The sequence below is a fragment of the Leptosomus discolor genome, chromosome 1 (genome assembly GCF_034619465.1).
Source record: "Leptosomus discolor isolate bLepDis1 chromosome 1, bLepDis1.hap2, whole genome shotgun sequence".
NCBI lineage: Eukaryota > Metazoa > Chordata > Aves > Leptosomiformes > Leptosomidae > Leptosomus > Leptosomus discolor.
In genome coordinates this window covers 179,684,032-179,703,367 of record NC_141391.1, presented here as the reverse complement: position 1 = coordinate 179,703,367, position 19,336 = coordinate 179,684,032, and the positions used below count along the sequence as shown (strand labels likewise).

General features: G+C 41.5%; 1 protein-coding gene across 1 annotated transcript in view; it reads left to right on the top strand.

Annotated features, from left to right (window-relative positions):
* The first annotated feature begins 5,646 nt into the window (after positions 1-5,646).
* CPSF6 (cleavage and polyadenylation specific factor 6) overlaps positions 5,647-19,336 on the top strand; it is a 31,281-nt gene continuing 17,591 nt past the window's right edge. Inside the window, exons 1-6 of the mRNA XM_086480270.1 lie at positions 5,647-5,706; positions 14,184-14,393; positions 16,313-16,416; positions 17,172-17,317; positions 18,052-18,225; positions 19,118-19,189. Coding sequence (XP_086336396.1) covers positions 5,647-5,706; positions 14,184-14,393; positions 16,313-16,416; positions 17,172-17,317; positions 18,052-18,225; positions 19,118-19,189 — 766 coding nt within the window. The remainder of the gene's footprint in view (positions 5,707-14,183; positions 14,394-16,312; positions 16,417-17,171; positions 17,318-18,051; positions 18,226-19,117; positions 19,190-19,336) is intronic.

Sequence of the window (19,336 nt, the reverse complement as noted above, 5' to 3'; positions counted from 1 at the left end):
TGCTGTCTTTAAATCTAAGCCTTTGCCCTGTAACAACTGTAATCAGTGTACACATAATTGGGATTTACGGTATGGGCAGCGGTTGATGGCTCCTCCTCTGGGGCAAGTCCCCTCCACCCTGAATTGTAGGGCAGCAAGAAGCTGCCATGGGACTTGGAGAGGTGATCTATTCTGCAGTATCCTCAAGACCAAATCCCTGGGCTATCTGCACAGCCTCATCCCTCAGGCACTCTCAGGGGATGTTGGAGGAAGACCTCTGAACCGCCCCCCGGGAGAGCTGCAGATCCCTGTTCCCCACTGCACTCCTGCAAAGTTGCCTGCTGCACCTGCCGCCGTACCCCAGCACAGCCGCTCCTCAAAATCTCGGTGGTACGAACGGGACACGCAACCCCTCTGCTGCAATCCCAGCAGCAGGATGGGGACTGGCCACACCACACAAAACAGCATCCTGGCAGTGAGAGCGATGAGCTCCTGGAGGCCACCGGTGTGGGCACGTCCCCTCCTCTGACGATCGCAAACTGCTCACACAGACACTTCTCAGCAGAGCTGTGTAGACGTGGATGAAGACCAGTGTGAGACCAGTTGGCATGCTGTTTGAATAAAAAACATTGCTTTTCAGTTCCAGACTAGCTCTGTTTATTTATAACACAGTAACGATAGATATTGCCACTGCTGAAATCTGGAAGTGTACAAGTTTCAGAATAACAAACCTGAAAGTGATGGAGGAGGCTTCTCTTCTCTGAAACTGTATCTCTAAATAGCTGAGCTTGGAAGAGAGGAAGCCTGCAGAACAGTGTTGTACCAGCCTGTGCTCAGAGTGCTAGGGCAGGTGCAATACAGGAGTGAACAGTGAAGATTTTTTTCAAATTCAGAGTGACTCCTGATATCAGAAGTAAACAGAAATTGAAAAGGAAAATTAACAGAAACCTATGCAAATAAGTTACCCCAGAGCTTAAATTCCTCGAAAAATTAAAATCATCTGAAAGTGATCTTGATAGTGCCGTTCCTTTGTTTGTAATGCGTATAGCCTGTTCAGAGAAAGAAGGATGTGTTTAATGCACTTAACATGTTTAGGAGGTTTCAATCAATTTAGAAGAGGAGATTAACTGCAGAAAGGTATTGCAAAAAATAGATTAGGGCTGATCTTAAGGGTAAAAACGAATTTGAGGAGAGAGGTTTTTAAGGAAAGTGCGTGATTTAATCCTGAAATTCAATTTCATACTTTTTCTGGAGGTAATTGAGCCTTCTGATGAACAGCTTATATGGAAGTGAATTCAAATGGGGCAACTGAATCCATTATCACCTCCTGCACTATATTTACCTTCCCTAATACACCTTCCTGCCCTGAGGGTTGGGACATCCATGCCATTTTGTGAATCACCTTCTGATTACCCATAATTTTCAACCTGGCTCTGAGAGTGAATAGCTGAACCAAGAGAAAGAGAATACTGATGGGCAGTTATAGGGCGGGAAAAAACGGTGGAACACTGCTCACATGTATGAGTCCAGAAGAATTGAATATCTACAAAAAGATAACTCTGGGCAAGACACAAATAACACCAGCTATTTTCCTACAACAGCTGTGTCAGTAGGACGTCTTGTAGACGCCCTTCAGATGCAGTTTCATGTTACACTTAATGCAATCTATACTGTGAGCCACAACCAACAGATGAGCTAATATTCCCCCTTTCCCAGCACAGGCTGTTGCTACCTTTGTTTGGGAATGGGAACATGACTGTCCCTTTCATTGTCAGTCTGCAGCTACATTAGAGTTAATAAAACTTGAAATTTTGGCCTTTGAAAGCAACTACTGCAGTCAAGGATTTGTGCCTATTTGCCACCTCATTTGGAACACCACAACTTTTTTTTCAGTTGTTGTCTGTGCAGTTTTATAAACTGAGGCATTTCAGTGGAAAAGACAATTTCTTACAGTTTAGAGTGTACAGGGTTTTACCATTTGGATTATTTTACTGAGAGAAAAACAATGAAAGAAATGTGCACAGTGGCTCCAGGCAGCTTTGGAAAGATCAAAAGCTTCAGGACTACAACTAAAGAAACAAAACATATTCAACACAGTTGGACTAACATAGCTAGGACGTATGTTTATACAACAAAACATACATTGCAGATCTCAACTACGCTGAGGCCTCTTCTGATTTTGAGCAGTATCCTGATTAACACAGCGTTTTTTCTTATCTTGCATCTTTTCACTTTGTTGTCTATAACATTACTTCATGAACAGTTTACTCTGATGTTAAAATAAAAAGCCAGTCTGAAAATTCTTGTACCATTCTCAGTCTTGATTCTCAGGGAAATTTCCAAAATAAATTAATTTTTTAATGTAAAGATATATTTTTGCTGTGTTGCTGTTAGCAAAAAGAGATTACTTTTAAAAAATGTTATTATATTGAAACTGGTTCTGCCACTCTCACTTAAAGCAATACACTTAAATGTATTTTGAAGTAATCACGTAAAATACAGAGCAGTGGGAAAAGCATTCTCCTCCCCTTTGTCTTCCAGCAGTAACATCCTAGTAGAAAAAGCTCCAGAAGGCCTTGGAGAGGAAAGTGTGGAGAGATCTTGTGGGCTAACACGACATGCATCACAAGGTTCTCAGAGCACCAGCTGCTGCTTTTATGTTCGAAATCAGAATCGTTACAGCACAAGAGACCAAAGGAACAATATACAAATAAATAGACTCTTGTGGATACCTGAGAAACAGTGACTTAACACATACGCCACTTTCTCATGTAGAGCTGCCAGCGTCCCTTTTTCCTCCTGCTTTTTATACCAAGGGAGCTCCAGCTGCTGCTGCCAGATGAACGAATATCCCACGGTGTGAGAGAGGAACTGATGGAAGACACCAGTTCACCTGCCGCCACTTGTTCTCACATTGGGCTATGGGTTTGGAAGGTGTGCAATTACTTCACGACCTGTGGCTTTTGCTGTCCCTGACAAACCTTACCAGGACTCTACTCTCCGACCAAGCTGTACCACCACCAACTCTTCCTTTCATGACCACATTTCTCTTTCAGCCCATGCTTCCCCTCAGCCTCCTGAATTTTACTGGGTGAAGGCAATATATGGTCTAAATGATTCTGATGTGTACAAAACATGAAGCATTAACATTTTCACTGGAGTGGATCAACTCTTAAGATGCTCCATAGTGAGATAATAAATCACAAAGAAGTTATTGCTGACCACAAGAAAGATGAAGATATATTTAGTGGGTCTACTCATTAAAAGAAGGAAAACACAGCACAAAGTAAATAGAACAGCTTGTGTAAGACTTGGTCTCCTACACTGCTTACAGAATCTGCTTAACGACATGTATACAAGATGATCATAGCCTATTCTGTAAATGCCTGTGGGCAGTAAATCTAGCAACTCAAACTATTCAGAAAGGCTCGAAAGTGGAAAAGCCTCCTGAGCATGAAACAGGGCAGGGGGAGGTCTGAAGGCTTTATTGATCACCCTTCAGTATCTCAAAGAGAAAAGAAGAGGCAACATCTTTTCCTCCTCAGAGACCTCCGGCGGAGTCCTTCAAATGCTAGAGGCAATCCCTGGGGTGGTTTCTGAGGTGACTGCAACGACTTTCTCATTTAATTTCCTTGCCCTTTTAAACATCACTACAATCTATGCATAACTTTCTTAAGATATTCAGACACATATAAAACATTCACCCGCACACAACTGGCAAATTCTCCTGTGAATTTTTGTCAGATCACTAGTACAGCAAGGGTTAAGTTTTCTTGACTTCAGTAACTTTCTTCAGTGTGGCCAGAAATATTAAGTGGCACAGTGCTTCATTTTGTTCTGTAGAAGACTACTCACTAAATCAGCTCGTCATTAAGAAACACACGATCCCAACTAGATCTCAATCCTTTAACAGTACCTGTAGGCATAGTGGCAAATCCAGAAGTGACTCTTCCTTGCAAAACCAAGGAATCATTTAATTCACATGCAACTTGTGCATTCATAGATGTGAACTTGTACTTTTCACCTGTGATCAAACACCATTATCAATCATAATTGTAACCAACACTACAAGTTCAGTTACGGCTTCTTTTTTTGTTGTTTGTTCCTAACTATCACCTCTAAATTTATTTTTTTTTTTTGAGGTAATACTCTGAACTTTTCCAAAGGGTAAGGAATCTGCTAGTTCCTCTAATCAGAAAACTCTAATAGAGTTGAAATCAAACTCAATTTCTGGCTTCCAGAATTATTAACACCAGGAACAACACAAGGTCTGCAGATGATAAATTTTAACGCAACACAAGCTGGATAAGAACACCAGGAATAATGCCTAAGCGTCTCCATGTCTGAAATATATCTGAACTGTCGGCAGGTGTGCTCCACAGCATATCCCTTTGCTGATTTTTCAGCTCTTTTCTGATCTGTTCATCTTTCCTCCCAATGGAGACAACATCATGGGGGCAGCAAGGTAGACAGGAACAGTCTGTACCCAAGTCCTGGACCCAATGTGGAGTCAGGACAGTTTGGGACATGGATGCTCATCCAGGAACTGTGAAGTACTCCCAGTCATGGAAAATGAATTTCTGAGTCAAGCTAAAAATAACATTTAGGATTTTCATTCCTTGCAGTGACGTTTTTACATTATTTTAATTCTGTTTGAGAAACACAAGCTTCTTATTGTCAGCTCATAATAAGGTGAAAAAAGCAGCTTTATTTTTGGATGTGCAACATAACATATGACATAGAACATAATCTACGATGTAGAACATTGTGCATATCATCCATTATGCTCCAGGAGACACTCACTGGTTTTGAAACAACCTGGAGCTTAAACATGGCTCTGGGTAATGGGCATACAAAAATAATCTGAAGTTGTCTTTGCAACCCTAACAATTCTGAATGCATGAAAAAAAAAATATCTCTTAACACTGATTTTCTTCACTTAAACCAAGTTAAAACCGGCAGAGTGTTTCAGGCTCCAGCTAAACACAGAACAGCATGCACTTCTTCATGCCCTTTCTGAACATCACACCATAGTCCAGACATCAGCGTGTGCAGCCCTGCTTTGAAGATGAAGCACTCTGCTTCATTTTACAGCCGCCAATTAAAGCCCTTGGCTACTAAGCACTCATCAACGCGCTCTTCCTCCGCTGGGCAGCACTTTCCTCGGAGCAAAAGCTGAGCGACAAACACCAGTAAGCACCCAGCAGGGCATCCATGAGCCCCATCCCCCGAGACAGAAGAGCCCCCGACAGCGGCTCTGCAGTACACCCCGCCCGGTGAGGCCCAGCACCGCCGGCACCGGGCCCCGCGGGCCCCGCCGGCACCGAGCCCCCCGGCCCCCTCACACGCTGAGGCACCGCGGGCCCGCCGCCTAACATGGCGGCGCAGGGAAGGGCTAACGCGCGGCGAAGCCCGGGGAGCGGCAGGCGCCGCGGGGCGGGCCGGTCTGGTCCCCACCGCCCCCGGGGCGGAGCGGGACGGGACAGCCCCCCTCCGCCACCTCCCGGGGCCGCCACTTGCGCCACTGCCGGAAGTCTCCCCCTCCCCGCGCGGAAGTGACGCCTCGTGCCCCGCCCCCTCGCTCCCTCCCTCCCCCCTCCCGGTGGCGGCGGCGGTTCCGGAGCCGGGCGCGGCTGGCGGCGGCCCGAGGCGCGGGCGGGCGGGATCATGGCGGACGGCGTGGACCACATCGACATCTACGCCGATGTGGGCGAGGAATTCAACCAGGTACGCGCGGCCGGCGAGCACGGCACGGCGCGGCGCGGCCTGGCCCGGCCCCTCCCCTTCTTCCCCTTCCCTCGCCCGCCTTCGCCGCCGCGCCGCCTGCAGGGCCCTCAGCGCGGCGGCCGAGCCGCGCCGCTGCCGCCGCCGCCATTGTTCGGCCGGCTCCGCCGCCGGGCTTTCCCGCCGCCGCCGAGTGCGCGGATCTGCGCGGGGGCGGGCGCGGGCCGCGCCTCGCCTCGCGCCTCGCCTCGCCTCAGGCCCGGCCTGTCCCGTCCCGTCCCGCGGGGGCTCTCGGGGCCCGGCTTGGCGGGGAGCGCCGCGCTGCCCGGCCGCCGGCTCTGAGGGGAGGCTGCTGGCGGGCAGGGTGTGAGAGGGGCCGCGGGGCGCCGGCAGCGAGCGCCTGCCCTCCTTCCCTCCCGCCCTCCTTCCCTCCCTTCTTCCTTCGTTCCCTCCTTTCTCAAGTGCCTGTGCAGGGGCAGTTCCAGACCTCTCTCCCTCCCTGGGTCGGGGGAGGCCGTAGAGGACGGGACCCTCCCGGATGCGGCGGGGAGAGCAGCTCCTTCCCGGCGGCGGAGGGGAAATACTGCCATTGTTCGCAAATGAATAAAAAAGCCGCCGAGCGGTAGCAGTTTCTCGGCCGCTCTTTGTGGGGGAGGCGAAACTAGTGCAGCTTTATTCTGCAGCACTGGAGAAACTATCTTCCTGTTAAAATATTTTTATTCCTTATTCTTGTCTAGTCTCTCCTGGTTAAAAAAGACACGCAGCTCTTTTTTTTTTTTTTTTTTTTTAGAGGAGGAGCTCTATTTCGGTGAGGAAGTGCGGATGAAATAAACAGAACTCCCCTGGATTACGATTAGTCCACTTTTCTAGTTCCTTTTTTACCCCTCATCTTTCCCAAAAAGCCATGTGCCTGCTTTCCTACTGAAACCTGATGTTGATAGCAGTTTTGTGTGCCATCTGTCCTGTTGGTGACTCTTGCACTTCTGCAGGTTGTGTTGCCCCAGATTGCATTGTTCCTGCCTTAGAGCATAAATAACCAAGAACAACTGCACTTTCGCACATTTACTGGGCTTACTGGGTGGTGCCCAATTGTATGCTTGCCTGCCCTGCAGAGAACTGGGAAGTAGGTAATAGGTAGTGGAAGTCACAGTTGGTTTGGATAGCAACTTGCAACTATCTCAGGAAACTTTAATTCTTTAGATATTTATTGATAAACTAATTCATAAGATTAGTAAAGATATACTGTAAAAGAATGCCATACCAGAGAGCAGATGATGGAGAGGACTGCTTTGCTTGTCTACATGTGAAGGTTTCTCCTTTACAGTTGGGACCCATTACATGGATTTAAATGGGGGGTGAACCCTAGGACAAATACCATTTAGCGGAAGAGTACATATCTTCAGTTTCTGTAATAACTTGTGTTTGTTTTAGTCGGTTCCAGGTAAAACACTGATAACAAATCAAGTTTTTCAAAAAGAACTAAGTTGAATCCAGTGGTGTTTGTGTAAATTCGTGTGTGTGGAAGCCTTGAGTAGAACAGTTCTGTGCTGTAAGTATAGTGCAGACAGATAGTGCCAGAACAGAAGTGACAGGGATGCTCTGTTGTGCTCACACGGTCCTGGTCTGCTCGGGTTGTGGTTAATTTGGTATTCCCTGTAGCCATGGTGCAAGGAAGGATGATGGTACACAGGAAGAGAGTCTTGTGATAATTTAGTTTAGCGTATTCCAGCAGTCAGGAGACTCTTTTACTCTTTTTACTGTATTTACCCCAGTTGCTGTCTTGCTGGGACTGCGTTTCTGCATTCTGCTTCCTCAGTTTGTGAACCTTGCAAAATACAGGGCAGAAAAGTGAGAAGAGGCTAGTACTCCTTTTCCCTCAGCTTGGATTTGGGTGGGTTTTTTTGTGGGGTTTTTTTTTTCTGTTTAGTTTTGCTTGCTTGTTTTTTGTTCTGTTTTCTTTTTTCACCCCCCCAAAAAAAATTACTGTTTGTTCTTGTCCAAGTTTCATTTTTGTGACTTTCGTGTTGTCTCAGGACCTGCTCAGTTGAACTATATTACTTTGAAATAGAAAGTTTTACTGGGAGAGATTGACACTTCTGCAAGTTCCCATTTCCTTCTGTCAAGTATGAAAGAAGGCTAGTTGTTACTGATTGCGGTATTACCTGCTACTTCTGATTCCGACATCATCGTGTTGAGTCGTCTAGAAACTTCTATTCATGAATTACTGTTCCTGATTTGAAGCTGACAGCTTAAATTGCTGAGATGGGGCATGGTTCTGCATATCTGTGGATGGTTGTAGATCACAGTTGAGAGAATGCTGTAGGGAGAAAGTGATTTGCATTATTAATTTGTTTAGTGGGCATTTTACGGAACACCATGTTTGTAAGGAAAAATTGCTTCATGTGTAAGCACTAAGCTATTGTTTTTGATTGTGTTGCCCTACTTTAATTTGACTTACCAGTATTTGTTCAATTTGGACTATAGGAACCCTTTCTACTAGTTTGCCAGTAGCAGGGACTGAAAAATACACTGTGTAGCTTTATCATTCTTCTGGGTATGGTATAGCTGTATTTATACTGAAACTGGGACAAAACTTTTGTTTGCATCTGTAGTAAATGGGTCATTTAGAACTTGTGGCTGGATGAGCTTCTTTTCATTGTTTTGTCTTGTTCATGGCCTCAAGGTACTCATCCTTGAAGCTCTTCTGGGATTTTTTATTTTAATGCATCTTTTTTCCAGGAGAAGGGGAGGAGGGATATTCTGCTTGAATAGCGCTAAATGAACCACAGGTTATAAGGGTGAAGTAAAGACCATGGGTTTGCAAGCTGGCTAAGATGAATGACAACTGAGAACTGTCTTGGGTTGTACTTAGTGTTGGTTGCAATGAGCTGACTAACTTGTCTTGAAGTCAGATCTTTTTAGAGAAAACGCATTTTTTCCATTCCATCTGGAGCTTATCAAAACTATGTCAGTGTTGCCTCTTAAGTTTCATTAACTTTGTGTTCATCATAATCGCATTCTTTGTCCTTGGGCTTACAGCTTTACTCAATTTGGCTCCCACCAGTTGTATTTATTTTTTTTTAAATTGTGCTTTCCTTTTTTTTTTTTTTAAGGACTTGGTTGAGTCATTTTCCAGCCATAAGCTAGCCTCCCCAGCCGGCGGTTTTTCATATTTACTTAAAGTCTCATTTTGAGAGGAGAGTCTTATAAATGTAATACTTCTTGCATACCTTGCTTGTGACCAGTAAGAAGTAGGTATCTTGTGGCATATTTTAATTTGACCATCTCCCAACACATGTTGCGCACCTTGCTCTTAAAGAAAGAGATCTTTGCTGCACATGAGAACTGCATTATCCACATATAAATGGCTGAGGCTGGCATTCTCTTGATGGCAGAAGACTGCAGTAAGATTAGGGGCGCTTTAGCGGATATTAGAGTGTGGTTTTGTACACAAAACCCTAGAGTATCAGTGCATGGTGCTGAGATAATGAGGAGCCTGTGCATGAGGCCAGCTTGGGTCTGACTCAAGGTTGCCTGGAGCTTTGGCCAGCAAACTGGGTTACTTTCCAGCAGTGATGAAGATGTGACCATGCATTGTCAAGTTCTCTGATGCTCTGATCAGCTTTGCATTTCCCAAGGTTTTGGTCTTCCCCTCCCCCCCCCCCCCCCCCCCCCACATGCACATAATTAAACAGTAATAAACTGTACATATGTATTCATATAAAAATCCTTCTGACCAAGCAGAGGACATGAAACAATTTAAGGATCTCTTATTTTAATGCTGTGGAAAAGCGCTTGCTTTGTTTATACTGTAATGAGTATACTTGCATAGTTGCATTGTGGATACATCTAAACATGCCCGTAGTGTTCTAGTTTGATATTTAAATGCTAACAAATTAGAAATGAAAGAGTTTTGACTTTGTATTTTGTGACTGGATAATAAAAGTGATTTAGATGGAGTAAGCAGCTAAGAGGCTAATTATCCGGAAACCTCTGTGGCTACAGATAATCTTAGGAATATGTTAGTTATTCTCTTGACTTCTTGTCTGTAACACAGAAAAATCTCTTTTTGTGTAATAAATAATAAAAGCTAGCACTGAATGACCACATAAAACAGGTTAATAAGAACAGCCTTTGTATGAGAAAAACAGTTGTCTCATTATGGGAGGGGATGGAGATATTGTGGTGTAATAAATTTCTGCTCAGAAGGGCTGACTGTCCTGGTTGTAAAAAACCAAGCTGGCAGATCTGCGTTCATTATAAAAGGTATGTGCAATATCTTACTGCATATGTATTTTGTCACTTCTGTTGATCTGCTGAAGGGGGCCTGGGGAAGAGATAACCTTTGTGTATTTGCAGATACCAAACTACAAAGAAAGCTTGAGACCATCTCATCTGGTGCCTCTTAGCTTTGTTCTAATGCAAATAGTGATACTACCTACGTTTAATTTATACTTTTGACTAATTGTGAATTTTTAGGTACTCTTTTTGACAAGGGATCAGATTGCTTAAGTTTTAGTGGTGTGCCAGTTGTAGAGCTGGGCCTGTAGAGTAAACGTGAATCTTATAGTCTTAACAAACTTGTCCACCCTGGTAGGTGTTTCTGCTATGGACAATGTGCTGTTTTAAAAACATCAAAGGCCTGCTATTTTGGTAAGGTTCCTGTCTGTGTTCAGGCAGCTAATCAAAACCAGAAAGATTTTTGCTTGTGTCTCTAACTTGTTCTTCAGGACCTACAAACTTTTTTTAAAGTGAGAATGTTAATGTGTATTTAGAGTTTTCGACCACTTATACTGTAACTTGAAGGAAAAAGCGATAAGGGAGAACCTTGATAATTTGCTTTTTCTTAATTGAATGTTTTTTCAGAAACAATAGCACATTTTTTTCATGAAATTTTATTTACATCACCAGTTTTTTTTAAAATGTCTTTTTGGAGGTGTAATTTAGTGTTTTAACTCTTAAATTGAACAGTTGAGTGGAAAAAGCAAATCTCAGATGTATGTACATTTTAAAGACATGATTTTTTTTTTAAAAAAAAGTCCATTTCCAAACAGCATTTGCAAAGGGAGTGACCAGTTCTCCTCCACAACTGAGAGGCGTATGGCTGCTAGGTTCCAAAAAGAAATAACACTTTTAATTTGTCCCTTCTGGACATGACTGTGATGTTCCATGTGTTTATGGCTTTATTTTTGAATGTTGCAAAACACTGCAAACAGTAATTAAATTACAAAATATTGAGGAAGAAGGGCTGAGTAACTGAAAGTGTAACAGCTAGTCTGGCATAAACCTTTGAGAGCATATCTTTTCAGTACCCTTTTTGTTCACTCAGTCCCACTTAATAGCATAGAATGTGGCATTTCAGTCCTGATTTTCCAGAGCAAATGACCCAGTATTTCAGACTGTGGTCTAGGCAAGACATGGGCTTTGGAAATGTATTGCTACTGTGAGTCGGTTGTAGCGGGGGAGGCCAGAATAATGATGCGGACTTTGTTTCTTAGCATGTTTATCTGTAAGGTTGTGAGTGACTATAATTGAGCAGAAGTAATTTCTCTTTGTGCTTGATGGTCTTAAGGAAGTCGGAAGAGGTCAAAACCAATTCCTGGTTCAGGCAAAGCATTTGTTGAAATAGCTAAGACTAGAGAAGTAACGCTTCCTGGATTATTTTTCTTACTGTTCTGCATCTGGGAAAGAAGGATGTGTTTGGGTAAGTTTCTATGGTACACGTATGAAGGAGGAGGAAGGGTTGTTGGATCTTGTGCAACAACCATCGAGACGCCTCTTTTCCGTCTATGCTTGCAGTTGCTGACTCAGATAATTCATAATCATCTAACCACACACCTTGTTGACAGACTGGTGGCTGAATGAATTCCATGCTGGCTGCAAAACCAGCACGATGTAAGAAGGGATTATGGTGAACAACATCAGCTTTTCTGTTGTGTCTTTATTGATTTAAATTAAGGCACTGATGCTATCGGGCACTTTGGCCCATCCCCAAAATTACATGAAGACTGTGCTGCCCTGGTAATTCTCTCACTCCTTTGATGGTGACCTGAAAGCCGATGTGATAGAAACTTGATCTGTTTCAGGGGAGTTTCTTGCCACTAGGGGAGCGCCGCAGAGCTGTGGACTGCTGCCTGCTCTGGTGTTGTGGCCATGCTGACCTCAGCCTCCTCAGAGAGATAGGTTAGTGTACATCTGCTGTAAGGCTGGTGGCTGCCTGTTTGGATCTGTCTACCAAGACTAAATTCTGCTTCCCTGAAGTCATCATCCGTACATACAGATGATGGGAATCACTGCACATTTAGCAGAGGATTTCCTTAATTGCCTTGTGACATCATCCTTAATCTTACTGTGAGATGTCGAGTTCAGACCTGTCCCAGGCAGTTCTTCCAACCTACTTTCATGAGCTATGATGATAGGAGGAATCAAACTGAGAAGGAGAACTGGACGGACCAGGTGAAAATATGAAACCCTTACTTAATTTAATGATGATAAACTTATCTTAAGAAAGATACATTTTCTGTTGACGTTCAGGGTGTATGGGGACAGTGCAGTTTATGGAGGATCAAATCCACTTGATTGACAATGCCAAAACTTAGCTTAGCTATTTTATTTATTTATTTTTACTATTTTAGTGTTACTCTCACTGTATGAGTAGCAATTGATAGTGAATGTTTTTGTATTTTCAAGACAGCTGAGCATCTGATGATGGTTGTGGGTATATTGAGTTTTCAGTCGAGATTGCTAGCTTTGCAGCCTCTTTTTGGTAGAATGCAACTTGATTCTCTCTAGTCACCATATCCAGTACCTTGAACTATGCTATCTAGGATGTTTGTGTGGGTTTCTAGATTCACAAGATAGTGGATGCTGAAATATCGCTGATATCAAAACCTGGTGAGGCAGTTTCTGTTCTGGGTGGAAGAGTCCAGGAACCCTCTGCAGGCTTTTAAAGTCCAGCTCCTATATGTGTCAAAGCAACCTATGGAAGTCAATGTAAAAGCTGAAGGTTAACGTTAAACACTGCTAGGCTCTCCTAAGCTTTGTCAGGCTGCTGCTGTTCACTGAGAAGTTACTGCTTTCCTGTGAGTAGACAGTTAGATAGTGCCTCTCTCTCACACAGACTGGGCTGTTCAATCATGAGTGATTGCTAGGATAGTAAAAAAGGATAGCAGCATCTGATTGCGGAGTTGGTCGCTGTTGAATATGCTGAGTGACAGTGTATAGTATGAAAAATGGCAAGTATCAAAAGAAGTCTTTGTTTTAAAAATAGTTCCTTAATGCAAATATGCAACACCCAGCTCCATTCATATTTGGAATTAAGCAATCCCACTGGTGAAGGTTACGTTGTATTTTAAAAAAAGGATTTACATGTTTTTGTGAAGGGAGTTTATAATTTACAGTCAATATGTTTTCTCTTAATTGGCTTCGGTGATGACAGTACAGCTGTCTCTATAATAAAAAGTAGTGTGGTTTGGTAGTAGCACATCAGCAGATTGAGGCAGCTGGAGCTCAGGCCCCTCCATCTACCTAACACACTGTTTGCATGGTCTGCTTCAGACTAAATTTAGTCTGGCCTTTTGGCCCAAATATTTGTACCATGCTTGTGATTCAAAGCTGTCTGAAGGACCACTGATTGATCTTGACCCATCTGTTCCCATTTAGCAGGTAGGATGAAGTTGTTGAGCACATGAAGCAGAGCTTCTGGAAAGAAACTCATTTCCATTCCCTCTGAAAGGAGTTTAGTTCACTTGGCCAGAGCTGTGCTGTAACCTGTACCAACCCAAGGGAGAAAGGAGCGATTCACTCCAAAACCCCACCGTGCTTTTCTGAACCAAAATGTTCCAGAGGCAGCCTTGATGCTGTAGAATAGTCCCTCTGTAGCCCATGAATAAAGAAATGTTTAATAAATACAAACCCTCAGGTTTATTAAATTTAATGAAACAAAATAGAGTTCTGTCCCTGTCTGGCCCCTCTGCGAATGAGGATATAAAAATCAAGTTAGGAATGCCGTAGAAATCTGAAAGGTAGAATGCTGCCTTTGTCAGTAGGGCTCTTGAAGCGCAGTGTGTTCACCCTACCAAATGTTTTGATGGAAGAAAGATTTGCTTGAGAATGGATATTAGCCTCTCATTTTGCATGTTGCTCGTGATTGCTCATGTGTCTAATTCTGGGAGTAGGGCTTGTGGGATTTTCGGATTTCTGTTTATATTACAAGGGCGAAAGTACTGCAAAACAGTGGCCAGAGGTCTCTCTTTGTGGATATTTTTTCCCTCTGTCAGTTTAGAATATAATAGAAGTCATAAGAATTTTATATACTTTAAGGTGGCTGAAACTGGGGGTTAACTTCTCATCAGGGTTGCTTAGGTGTTGGATCAGACTTACTATGTCTGTGGAACATGGCGGCTATCACAGCGTTTTGTTTTGAGTAAGTTTTAAGAGTGTTTAATATTAAAATGTAATCAAGGTGTCTTTTATTTTAGGAAGCTGAATATGGTGGACACGATCAGATTGATTTATATGATGATGTTATTTCTCCATCTGCGAATAATGGAGATGCCCCAGAAGATCGTGATTACATGGATTCTCTCCCACCATCTGTCGGGGATGATGTAGGTAAAGGAGCTGCACCAAATGTTGTCTATACGTATACTGGAAAAAGAATTGCCTTGTACATTGGAAATCTTACTTGGGTAAGTATCCTTACTACTATTTAGGTGTAGCCAGGAATTTTAAAATTATGAATGTAGTTCTTTGTAGATATTTTTTTTGCTTTAAAATTGTTTTAGATGAAGTATTAAGAGTACAACAAAGCAAGTGGGGTTTTTTTGTGGTTTTTTTTTTTTCCTTCTACCTGTCTAGAGCTGTCTTGATGTCTATAAGAAATTGAGGAAATCTTCAGTAAATGCGAACCTTAAAAGTTTCCTCTTGTGTTTTAAGTGTTACAAAGTGGTATTTGTGCTACCATCTTAAGGTTTTCAGAGAATGAAAGAGGAGAAAAGGCTTAAGGTATCAAATATTTTATGTCTGCAGATAACTTCAGGGCTACTGAACAAACCTATTTTTTTAGTAAACCCTTGCTGAAGTTTTTAGTTTAAAAAGGAGGTGGAAGGTTATCTGGGATTTTCTTGAAATTACTTTTCACCTTTTCCCAGGGCCTTTTTCCACTTCCTTTTTTCCAGGGCAGTGACTCTTGCGACAGAACCTTTTTCAGGAATTTGCTTTGAGGCTTATTTCTGCTGTCCTAGGAGTAACAGGTTTGGGGTAACTCAGTGAACTGCAGTTGCCCTTAAGGCAATTACTTTTGTTAGTATTAAAGCATTTTAAAATCAATTGCAGTTAAGCAAACAAAGTGCAAAAGCTGGTCAGTAGCTGGAGTTTATATCTGTTTACTGGAAATCGAATTCCTCCAAGTCCATGCATGGAAAGTTCTCATTCAAGGTTTTTTCCCATCTGATGAATTTCTTACTAGTGTTAAACTTGGAAAAGAATGCTTTATGGGTGGTTAGGTGTTTTTTTTCATTACTTGTTACGGTATCCTCATTTCAGGAGGTAATAGGTAAGTAAAGGAGCAGTTGATTTAACAGTTGTACCATTCTAAAATATGTGAATGGAATCAGTAAAATGCATCTGAATTATCTGAACTCATCCAAGTCAAATGTCACGGTTTCTAAGGCAGGTGGCCCAATGTGCAGCAGTTTGTACCAGTTACTCATTATTTGGATTCACAAATGTAGTTGTCCACAGAAAGTGCATTTATTTGATTTAGCACTGCTATTGTGTTTGTTTTCTTTGCATTTGGTGATCAGGGAAGTAATTTGTTCAATTTTTAAAAGCAGCCTTGATGTGAGAGAGATCAGATAAGTAGTTCAGAATCTTGAAAACCTGTTTTGCACTTCCTGTATGAAGTTTAAAGAGGTGATGGAGTTACAGAAGTAGGAAGAAAACCCTAAGTATTGGTACATTTGTGTATCTTTGGATATGAGTGAAATTTTTCAAATGTTACACAGTAATTAATAGGAAGTTAATGGCAATTAGGTTTGGTTAAGTGGAAGCAGTTGTTTCTAACCATAGTTTCTGTACTAGTTTCCCTTCTTCTGTCTGTAAATCCTGCTGGTTTTGTGCGAATAATATGTAATTCACTAAACTCTCATTAGTCAAAGTTCTCATAAAGAGCACCTGGTTAATAGGAAGTTTAAAATTGACTGTTTTGTGGAAATAGAATCAGTGAGAGAAAATAAGTATTGGGTGTGGAAAAAGTAAGAGTTACTGAAATACTTCAGTTGAAGCCTTGTGCTCTCAGAAAACAAAATTTACTCAAATACAGATTATTTTTTTTTTTTTTTTTTTTTGGCATACTGCAGCTAGTACACTGTGTGGAAGAGTTGATGCAATGTAGCATATGGGGAAGTGTATCTATTTTTTAAATTAATTTTCTGGAGATTGTAAAATATCAATGACCACTCCAAAACTCAGAAAGTATTGGCAGCATGAATAAAGTATTCTTCTTGACCAATTACATACACAGACACAAAAGCATGGAAAACTTAGTTGCCCTTTTCATGGTGCTTTCAATAAGCTTTCATAGTTTAATATTAAAAATATTTTTCAGTGGACAACAGATGAAGACTTAACTGAAGCAGTTCATTCACTGGGGGTAAATGATATTTTGGAGATAAAATTTTTTGAGAATCGTGCTAATGGCCAGTCTAAAGGGTAAGAAGTTGTCATTTGTTTTTTCTGTAAATCGACTTAAAAGTTTGGGAGGATGGAAATGGGGAAAGTGTTCTCAATTTTCGTAATTGTCAGTATGTGAACTGATAGTCTTTGTTTATTGCTATCCAACTATGATAGGGTGTATAATTTCATACTAATGACTTAAATTTCAGGCATAATTTTTTATGGTGGTATTGTGTGTTTCATTATTTTGTGAGTTAAATCTTGTTGGCAATCTTCATTAAGGTTCTCTTCCTAGATTTCAATTAGCGTGGTGGTGATAGTTGTTCTTCATAGTGCAAATGCTGTTCCCCCAACCTCCATTATTAAATCTTTCTTTACATGCTTTATTTTCCGTTAACTGTTGAAAGTGAGTGTCTGAGCCCGTTTTTCACTGGCAGCCTAATCTTCCTTGCGTGAATGTGCCTTTCTCTCTCCGTAGTAGCAATGAGAGCACACGGAGTGCTTAATAATAACCTGATCATATGAGTTCATGCATAGTGTACTGATACTCTACCAAAAAGCTGCCTTTGTTGTGATATATTTTGATGCATCTTGTACCTGCATTTGTGGTTCTTATATGTCCTAGAATGAGTTACTGTATCTATTGTTAAAACTGGGCTAAGACCTGTGAAACAGTTTCTGTATTTAGTTTTCAAGTAGTACTTTGCTTACTGTATGTAATCTTTTTCGTGAGGCATTAGGCTATCCAGGAAATGGAAAAACTGTGGTGTAACTTTTTTTCTTTCTTTCAGGTTTGCCCTTGTGGGTGTGGGATCAGAAGCATCCTCCAAAAAGTTGATGGATTTATTGCCTAAAAGAGAATTGCATGGGCAGAATCCTGTTGTGACTCCATGTAATAAACAATTTCTGAGTCAGTTTGAAATGCAGTCAAGGAAAAGTAAGACTTTCTCATGTATTGTCTTGGAAAAATAGAAGTTTATTCCAGAAATAGTACTGCAGCTTTTCTCTCAGCATCTGATCATTGCCACAGGGTTTAAAATAGCTATGAAGTACTTTCACAGTAAGGTGAATGAATTTGCAGCTTTGTTTAAAGATGGTCCTCTTAAAAATGAAAATAAGTCGGTATACTGAAGATCTGTTGCTTTGGCGAGAAAGAGCACTCACTGAAAGAAGGTTGCAGCTTTGCGAAACTCTTATAGTTGGAGAAGCTTTCTCATCTTGTGGATGTTTGTTTGTTTTATTTTTTAAAAAGCACAACAGCATTTAGAAATTTAACATTTGTAGACAAATTGGTTTAAATTCTTATGTCTGGATAAGTTGTGCTTACAGCAACATGGAGAAGAGAGAGAGCCTGTGTTGTACTTTCCTCGGGCACCTTGTCTGGTGCTTCCCAGTTCTAATGTGTAAATATGTTCCTTTGTGGCCTTGGGCTGCATTCGAGGAAGGACTGACAGTCTCCCCAGATGATGTTCCATTAGTGTGGGGATGCTGGAACACTGCCATGTTTTACCAAAGTACTTTTTCCTCACCAAATAGCTTTAGGTTTGGGTACTGAGGAACAAGTTGGTGCTCATAAGGTCATGCTTTAGTGCTGCATGAAACTTTAGATCAAGAGTCAAAAAGCTTTAACCTTTTGATTTATGTAATAACACTTTTGCTTTTCCATTGCAGCCACACAGTCTGGTCAGATGTCTGGGGAAGGTAAAGCTGGTCCCCCAGGAGGAAGCTCACGAGCAGCATTTCCACCTAGTAATAGAGGGCGAGGTCGTTTTCCAGGTGCCATTCCAGGTGGAGACAGATTTCCTGGACCGGCAGGGCCAGGAGGGCCACCACCACCTTTCCCAGGTAAAATAGTTCATATGTGGAATTTCAGTTTCGTTTATGTTTTCTTGTATTAATGTGGCATACTGACTTGGGGGAATTAAAAAGACCAGGACAATTCAGTAGTGTGTTATAATCAGCGTTCGCACTGGATTGTAGGATTTGACAGTATTTCTTTGTTGATATTCAAACAGGGAGTTGTACTTCCTAAATTCATAGCAATATAATAACGTTTTTAAGAGACATTTTTTATAATGTGTCAATGCTTTTAAAGTATGAAAAAATTAAGATAGATCATGATAACAAGTAGACTTGTCTTTAGTGCAATGTAGTTCAGATTTTTTGATTTTTCTATGTGGGGTGAGAATGCCTGTGTTGCAGAGCGTAAAATAATCTCTGTTCCTTATTGCATTACAAGTTTGCACATCATCAAAATTCAGCTTTGATTCATGCCTACTGACAGGTCAGTTGGCACTTACAGTACCATAAATTTGAAGAGGAGGTGTTCATGTTTAGTCAGGTATCTGATACATGAGGAATCTCTGTTAAACCATCAGGCTTGCATTGCAGTGAAGTTCTCATTTCAGCTTAAGTATTTTTAATAAATGTCATTCAGTAGTAGATTGTCTACTAGCAGTCAAAGGGACATGGTCAAATTGAAAAACCACTAATGAGGACCTGAAATTAGGTTTGGATACTGCATTTACCTTACCTTCTCCAATACAGCTTTTCCCATATTTTTAATGTATATTGTATCATATGCCCCATATGAAAGATTAGCTGCAGGTGAAAGCAGAATGCAATGTTTTCTAGTTTTTTTAAGCTTTTGGGGGTTTTGGTAACAATAGCAGGTGATTAAGTGATTGAGGCTGGGGGGCCAGATTGTCAGTTTTTAAGTTAATGTTATTCTCTCTAGATATTCGTAGTCAAGCAACTGTTAAAAATTTTCTGAGCTATTGGACCCAAAGTGGGACCATGCACGTCTTGTGTAAGTTTCAAATTGTTCAGTGAGGTTGTTTTTGTTTTGTTGTTGTCTTTAAGAATAAAAAAAGGCAAGAATTTTAATTATTTTGCTGAGTTTTATTTCTTTATATTTATTAACTCTTGTTTTATTTTTTTATTTATTTTTTATTTT